The following is an 8,264-nucleotide window of genomic DNA, read 5'->3' on the forward strand; positions in this document are numbered from 1 at the left end:
TCTGTGCAGCAGGTTTTTCTCCTCCCTCCTCACAGTTATGTCTACTTAACTACAACACCATCAAATTGTGTGTAAAATAATCACCTGTTTGATTACTTGACAGCAAATTTACTTTTTGGTATGACAGACTGACCTCTGAAGGAGTCGTTTTTGTGTTTGGTTTGGCTTTTTTTTTTTTTGCTAATGATTCATCTTACTTCATCCTAAGTGCACACATGTATCATCTCTAGCATGCATGTATCCATACATCATCCAGTATTTTAAAGACTCAATGTTTAGTAACCTTAACGAAAACTAACTGTACCATATTTTAAGAGAGAGAACCCAGCTGACACTTTGTAATTTCTACAAAGAAATTAGAGACCACTACAAACCTCACTAACTTCTACATCACCACCAAAACATGTTTCCGCAACACAGAACTACAGGTACAAACCTTCAAAAACACATCAAAACAAATAAATTGCATATACAATTTCCCTCCCAAAAGTGGGATTCAAAGAACAAATGTGACGGATGCCAACCATTTACATTAAATACACCAGGGGGCACGGCACCCTTATAAAGTGATGGAAGAGGTTACAAAAGGACCTAAAGGGAAGAGAACAAATTACTTATTTGTAACAAGAGCAAGAAAACTGTTGTTTGGCAAAGGACTTTCAAATGAGTATTTCCTGTATATTATGATCCAATTACTTTGCTGTACTGCAAAATGAAGACAAGTAATTGCTAGCAGTCACAATTTCAACAGGAAGGAACACTATTAAAAATTCACTATACAAAATCACGATTGAAATTTTACTTTGCAACAGAATGTTACATTTATACAGTCTTTGGATCCAACAACCCATCATAAACTTACTTTTGTATTACATTCTGTAAGCTGAGCATCATACCCAATTCACTTTTCATCTTTTCTCTGTTGGCACGGCACTCTGCCAAATAGCGGAGAGCCTAAAATAAAGAGGACAAATCAGCAATATTTCCAGTACATTATCATTCATTTTTATCAGTTTGCACCCACAAAACATTCACAATGTCACCTCCAGTAAGAAGAGGCAGAATATTACCACCTACTGTGAACATTAGAAGAGTTGCTTTATTCTCAAATTCACAGAAAGCATAGACTATCTAATCTACAAGAAAAGGTTGAAAGACTGGGTTTTCTCATACTAAGGGAATCTAAGGGACCATCTAACAGCTTCCTACAACTACTAATAGAGCACTTAGGAAGATGGCTTGAGACAAGCTTTCCTCTACAGCAGCATACAATGGAACAAGGGGAAGCAAACAAATTGCCATTTGTGAAGCTTAGATCAGAACTTATGATAAGCACTATGAAGGTAGTTCAACACTGAAACGATGACCTAGTGGGACTACAGAATCAGTGAGACAAATCTGGAGCTGACCTGAGTGCTGGTGACAGTCCCACTTCAACCAGGAAGCAGAAGGGAATGGCTTCCAGAAGTCCCTTCCAACCAACACCTTTATGTTCCGAAATCCAATGCAATTCTTTATACACAAAGCATATAACTTCCATCAGTTCTATGGACTCACCCAGTACTAGAAAATCATCACCAGGAACAGAGCTCTACCACATTAATAAGTCTCTAAAAACTAGTTGCAATACTGGAAACATTAATAGTGGAAAAAGGTTTATAATGTTTAACATACCTATAATGTTGAAGTTATCCATTGCTCCATGCAAGTACAAGAATAAGAAGTAGCACTCAGCTGTTTAGGCTACTGTTACCTAAACTGGGAATTAACACATATTTGTTGCCCATGGATTTATTCGTCATTAACTCTTTGCAGAACTTCACATTGCTGAGCCCAGCCAACTCTCTTTACTCCTAAGATAATACTCTCCCAGCTGAAATTTCAAGTCCTTTTCATGAGGCATCTCTCTACACTCGGTGCTGACAGAAACTTTTCTTAGAAGGAACTTCCGGAGGTGTATTTTCATTGTGCTTCAATCTGCTTTACTCACGTAGGTGCAAGAACTGCATACCCAGAATCTTGCAATTCACAAATGTTATAAAATTAGTTTATATTAAAAATTAAATTAGGTTATAAAATTAGTTTTGTGATAGCAAGGTTAAGCAGCACACTATAGTGACTTAAATAAAGTCACATAATAGCTCTGCCGCTCACTAGCTGGTTTAAAAATAACCTGCCCCTTAATACCTTCAGAGATAGAGAATTAATTACCCATCTTTCTAAATCATCTTTAGCACACACTAGGTAAAATTCAAGACCATTCTACGGCCTTTTCAGAAAGTCTGGCTTCTGTCTGGCACAGTACTAATTCTAATTGTGATTCCTGCTATTTCCTGATGTGGATCAGTATCTAGTTTATAAATGCTGTGTATTTTCTTGAATACTTTCCAACTACGGGCAAATACCCAAACAACAGTTTTTAACTCCTAACTTCCATGTTAAGGCAAGTATCTTCAACAGTGGGAAAAGTTTCCCATATTTTTAAGTTCGTTTAGGCAATTTAGCAAGATGTAATGTTTTTATAAAGAAACTCCCCTTAACAGCTAATTAAGTTAAAACGTAGACAGTCTTTTCCATCTGTTACTTATCCTTTGTATACAAATGTAGTTCCCACTAAAACAGGACCAAAGACGAGTTTGTCGGAACAATTTTAGTGACCTGGCTTTTCAGCATGAGGAATTCCTCCTACCTGTTTCCCAGCTCCATGGGAGATGCAAACGTCTGCACCTTCAAAGGAGTCAGATAATTTACACTTCTAAACTGCAGTCTACTGAAGCATGAGATTACTATCATGGACTTCAGCTCAGCCTCTGTTCAGCAAAATACTCAGCCATGTCAGCCTTCAGCTCATGAAGAATTTCAACATAATCAACAGACCTATCTCCATACTTGAATGCAAGCATACTGTTGTAAATCTTGAAACATCAAAGGTGTCTTTTATCATTACACCTGAAGTGTTAATGCAATTGCTTAACTTCAGAGTGTTGTCGTCGAAAATTTTAGTCCAAATTTTAGAAGGAAGTATGACCTGGGTCACTTCTGATTTTGATTTAAAACATTCACAGCCTTTTAGCATGTAAAATGTACCACAACAGAAAAAAAGAATCCTGGAATTAAACTAGAGCAGAAAAAATACCCCTTCTTGATCAGATCAAAGAAAGGACTGAGCCAAAACTGGATCTGGGGAAGAGAGCACCCTCCCTGAAGGATCCCACAACATATCAAAGAGTTAAATAGGGTTTATGACTCATTATTTATAATTTCCACTATGGGAATCACAAAAAAATGAGCCATTTAATATCAGTGCTGTACATCCTTTTATTGGGTACAATCTTAATGGAAAATCATTACGTTTAGTGACTCCCATTCAAATGGAAGCACCTTTTGGAACGGATGGCTAGAAAAACAAAAACAGAAGAACTCACATTTCAGAATGGAAAAGTATCAAAAGAAGGAGACTAGATAAAAGCTACCGAATCTAAGAGGTTCAAGAACTCGTGAACACGAGTAGTCTGGATAGCAGGCAAAAACTTGTTTTCATAGTAAACTGCTCAATTTCTGACTGCAGCCAGGGCCCTGGAATGTCAGGTGGTCTCCTCTAAATCTCAGTTCTTAACTTAATCTACCTGTAGGTTGTTACTAAATGAAAAACCACAACTGTCTCCCATTCCCACCAACTAGATGTCCATACCACACAATTTCAGCAATATCCAGGGCTGTGGAATCACACTGTGAACTGCATTAGCCCTCACAGATCTGACAAAGTCGCTTCTTTTTATGTAGGGTTAATTCTTGCAACATGATCACAGAATCATTACCAAATCAGACAGTGAGAACACGAGCAAAGGAAAAAAAAAAAAGACTGAGACACCTAAACAAGATCCTCTTTTAAGACCACAACCTAAGGAACCTACATTTTAATGAAAAAGAATGAAATATATTCCCAAGAACCATAACCTCAACTCAAAACTCCTCTAGTGAAGAAGATTTAGAGTCCAGCAAACACTATGGCAAGGCTAACCTGAAAACCAATCGGCAGGACACATCTCCTGGATTATGGGGCCTCCTTCCCTGAACCCTGAAGAGTATCAGAGACACTGGAGTCATTCCAAGGAGTTCGTTAATATCCATTGTGAAAGTAAAACAAATGAAAAAAACGATTTCGGCATGGGTAAGTATTACTGGTATAAAAAAAGTATAATTTAATGTAATGTCAGAGCTCTTTATTTTTAGTTTCACCTCATTTAAGATTCAATAATGACATAAATATGGAAAAAAGCATAACAAATCTCCTTGTGAGAATTAGACTTTTAAGGAAACCCTGACTTTTATTTGTCCTGTTTCTAAGCAAGAGATACAGTTTTTATAGTTAGAATTTGGATTTAAGATGAGAAATTAGGACTTGAGTGTTTATGACTTGGAACGAGATGAAATGAACAAAAAAGTGGAACAAGCAGGACTTTTTGTTTGTTCTAATAATCCTATGAGAATGGTGAAATGCTGCAACAGGGTGTCTGAGAGGTTACAGAATCTCTAACTGGACACAACCCTGAGCTGTGATCTAATTAGTCTCAGTTTGAGCATGGGACTGGACTACGTAACCTCTGAAAGTCATCTCTAATCTAAATTACCCTATAATTTATGATCCTTTTTTTATGTGAATATCAAATCAGTGTGTGTATTTACCAAACTCCACAGCTTTATCTTAAATATATATATTATGGGTGCTTACCTCCCTCCACAACAAAAGTGAAATGGCTGTATTAGGGGAAAAATGCAAAGCACATTAACCTCTTCCAACAACCATGGATTCCCCTGGAATAATGCTTCATTGCTAAATAATTTTTGAATTGCATGCTTCTCTTTAAAAAGTGTATAAAGACAACTTAACATAAGGACAGATTCTAGCTTTTACAGTTTTCACTTGTTTAAAGACATAGTAACAAAGTTGCAAAGTGTCCAAATGACAAAAACATCTCCCCAGAACACTTACTAGGAGAGCTGAGTGAACAACAGGAGGGTTGGGGTGGTCCAAAAACAGGATGAGACCTGGCAGACATCCTTGGTCCTGAACGATGGCCCGTCTGTTCAAGGGGTCAGCTGCTAGGTCTCGCAGTTGGTTCACTACAGACAGCGCATCAGGCTCCTCACTCATGGTAGAATTCATTTTTCCCACACCACAAGTACAAAATACCTGTTGAAGAAAATCTGCATTAGTAATGGTTATCATCAGTTATATCACAGATGAGGCAAGAATACAAGTGCATTATTATTGTGTAAGAGTACCAAAAAAGGAACAATTCATAAGGACATGATCTAAATTTCCCACGTGGAGAACAGATAGGTTTGGTTAATAATATTTTGACTTGTTTCTTTTTAGACTAGACAACCTTTGAGTACATGTGTATAAATAATATATAAAAGTATATTAATATTTTTACAGTACTAACAAAGATTTTGAAGAAACCCATAGTTTTCTCACGGCTAGGCAACCTACAAATCTACAAACACCCTTCTGTATAAACACACGTAAAATCAAAATATATATCTTCAGAGTGCCTTTAGCGATAATCTCATTTTACAGCAAAATAAACCAAAAAAGCTTGCAAAAGATTAACCCTGCATCAAGCAGAGTGATCATTACTTTATCTGTATTTGCCAAGTAACTAGCATAAGACCATACTCACTCAAAGGTGAAAAGGGCTTAGAGCATTTTTCGTAACTTCTCACTAGTTCTCCTTCAATAAAAGGGGAACAACCAGGTCACGCCTTGCTCCAATCGAAGTCCAAGCCACCGCATCAAAATTTCAAATGAGACACATTAGCTTGACAGTCTCAGATTCCACAGCTGTTTTAATGAAGAGTAACTACTCAACAGGCAACAAAAGCATATGTTTACTCAGAAGAGAAGGCCTATGCGGTGGTGCAAAGTAACAGTTTGCTTCAAAGGGCTGATCACGTGCTTCTGAAACTGCTGAACACAAGCTGTGGTCCTGGTGTTGCCATACAAACTCACACAACTGATTTTTTTTTGAAGACTCAAAAGCATGAATAATGGCACATTGTTAGTTTGTGTTCTCCTTTCTCCTCTGCATAAAGAGGAAAGAAATTAAATTTGGATCTGGTCACACACTTTTCACGTAATTTCCCAGACAAACAATATTGTTGAAGCATTATCTGGTTTTCTTATTGAGAGTAGACCTTTCAGCAAGGCAAATTAACCATACTCATCAAAAACAACCACAAAGATGCATTTTGCCAGAAATTATAACCATTTTCACATAGGGAAAAAAATGCTGCTAATTTCCGCATCACTGGCCCCGCTTTCAGGAGAGTGCAAGTGTGAAAGGTCAGTGGTTAATCTCCAGGTTCTTTTTCTCAGCTATAACTACAAAAAAGATCCACTGGAAGCTACAATTCCATGTAATACTACTTCATATTTTCAAAACAGACAACCCTAAACGTTTAAAAAGTCTCTACCAAGCTCAGCACTAACTACATCCCACAGCTGCCAAGTGAACTTAAAGCCTAAAACTCCGGTCCATTGTGAGCCTGATGCTAACAAAAGCCTGTGACTTCCAGTTGTGCCCTGAGCATCGCTTCCTTCCCACCCCCCTCCTCACACTGATCACCCCCTTTTGCCTTTATTTTTCTTAACCCCCTGAAAAAAGCACAGAGCTCAGCTTTACCCAAATCCTACCCCATCAGGCCCCGCTCATTTCCTCCCCAGACCCTCCTCCCTCTCTCTACCACAACCGAGACGAAAACCCAAGCTCTTACTCCTCCACCACCTCCAACACACAGTTTAAGAGAGCTGGGAGCCCTGACGTTTTTAAGGAAGAATGCAATTAAGATGCTTAAAAAGTTGTATGGAGTCACCGACAGCCTGGGGGCCCGCAGAGGAGCCCCCCCGGCCCTCACGGGGCGCTGGGGGCGGCAGCGGGGGCGGCCTCCCCCTCCCGCCGGGCCCGTTCCCCACGAGGGCCTCGCCGCCCTCCCCCCGAGGGCTCCACCCGGCCCCCGGAGCCCCCCCGGCCCCGTACCGCCGCAAGGGCTCAGCCCCGGGCCCCCATCGCCCTCCCAGGGCACCGGGCGCCGCACACGGCCCGCTCCGCTCCGCCGCCCGCCGCGCACGCACCCCGCGCCGCCGCGCCAGCCCATTGGCGCCCCTCCGGCAGCGCCTCTCAGCCACTCGCCGAGCGCCTTGTTGAAGGGGGAGGCGCTATTGGATGGCGGGGGCGCTGCTGTGCGCGCCGGGAGTTGTAGTCCGGAGAGGGCCGAGGGTGAGGGTTAGGAAGCGGCCAGGGGCACATCGCGTCTCTACTGCATAGAAACGGAACGGAGCTCACCGCTGAAGTAAAGTGCGAAGCGTACTTCAGTGACACTTCCGTGTTGCTTAAAACCTGAGCTACATGGAAATACAGCACTTACCCGCACTCAAAGCAAGCACAAAGCAGTGAGCCCCCAGCCCACCGGTCCCACTCGTGAATTTATCAGGAACAGACTTAAAGCTGTTTAGCAAATAAGGTTAAAGTCTGTTTCCTCTTAAGTAAACAAAGAGAAAAAAACTTGGTGTAAAGTTCTCTCCATTCTCACATTCTACTGCTCTACTCCGCACAGCTGAGCTATCTGAGGTCTAAAGCGTTCGCCCTTAACTTTCACGTCTCATATTTTAGTAAAACTCTCAACATTATAAGTACCTTTTAGATCCACCACTGGGAAAGGTATCCTTTTCTTTCTGAGCCGGCCTATACCTCGGCAAACCCCTGACAGGAAGGTATTTCAGCGTGCCCCCTGCAGCTCGCTGTGCGCTACCACACCAGCATTTCGCTTAGGCAGGGCGACACTTTCTATCCTTTCTGGGACGTTTTAGTGAGACACAAACAACACGACCACCAGAGCCGCAAGCTTCGGAGCGCCGTTAACGGGCAGGACGCGCCGGCAGCCCGTGAGGCAGGGCCGAGGCGTCAGGTCAACGCCACAAAATCTCCAGCACACAAACCGAGCGCTCGGCGCTTCCCGCACCGACACCTCCCACACTCCCGAGGAGCCTTCCTCAGGGAGGGCGCGCTACGGGCTCCGTTCACTCCACAAGAAACAGACACAGCCGCCTCCCCTCACTCCCGCATCACAACCCCGCATATCAGCCCCACCTCCAGCCGCACAGGAAATGGCGGCTGCCCCGCAGCCCCTTTTATAGGCGCCGAAGGGTCACGTGACACTACCCGGGGGCGGAGCCTCTCCTCTCCCGCTGCCTGCCGGGT

General features: G+C 42.0%; 1 protein-coding gene across 5 annotated transcripts in view; it reads right to left on the reverse strand.

The window, feature by feature from the left end:
• ARMC1 (armadillo repeat containing 1) overlaps positions 1-8,169 on the reverse strand; it is a 31,018-nt gene extending 22,849 nt beyond the window's left edge. The window contains exons 1-4 of one of the 5 annotated variants that reach the window (XM_035569464.2): positions 7,701-8,162; positions 5,688-5,769; positions 4,994-5,194; positions 863-954 (exon numbers count right to left, since the gene is read on the reverse strand). In XM_035569464.2, the coding sequence (XP_035425357.1) occupies positions 863-954; positions 4,994-5,167 (266 nt within the window). In that variant the 5' untranslated portion in view covers positions 5,168-5,194; positions 5,688-5,769; positions 7,701-8,162. Of the gene's footprint in view, positions 1-862; positions 955-4,993; positions 5,195-5,687; positions 6,090-7,043; positions 7,171-7,700 lie in introns of those variants that run through there. The other 4 variants (XM_035569460.2, XM_035569462.2, XM_035569463.2 and 1 more) reach the window with 4 other exon arrangements.
• Positions 8,170-8,264: the final 95 nt, after the last annotated feature.

This window comes from Cygnus atratus, chromosome 2, assembly GCF_013377495.2.
Source record: "Cygnus atratus isolate AKBS03 ecotype Queensland, Australia chromosome 2, CAtr_DNAZoo_HiC_assembly, whole genome shotgun sequence".
NCBI classification, from domain to species: domain Eukaryota; kingdom Metazoa; phylum Chordata; class Aves; order Anseriformes; family Anatidae; genus Cygnus; species Cygnus atratus.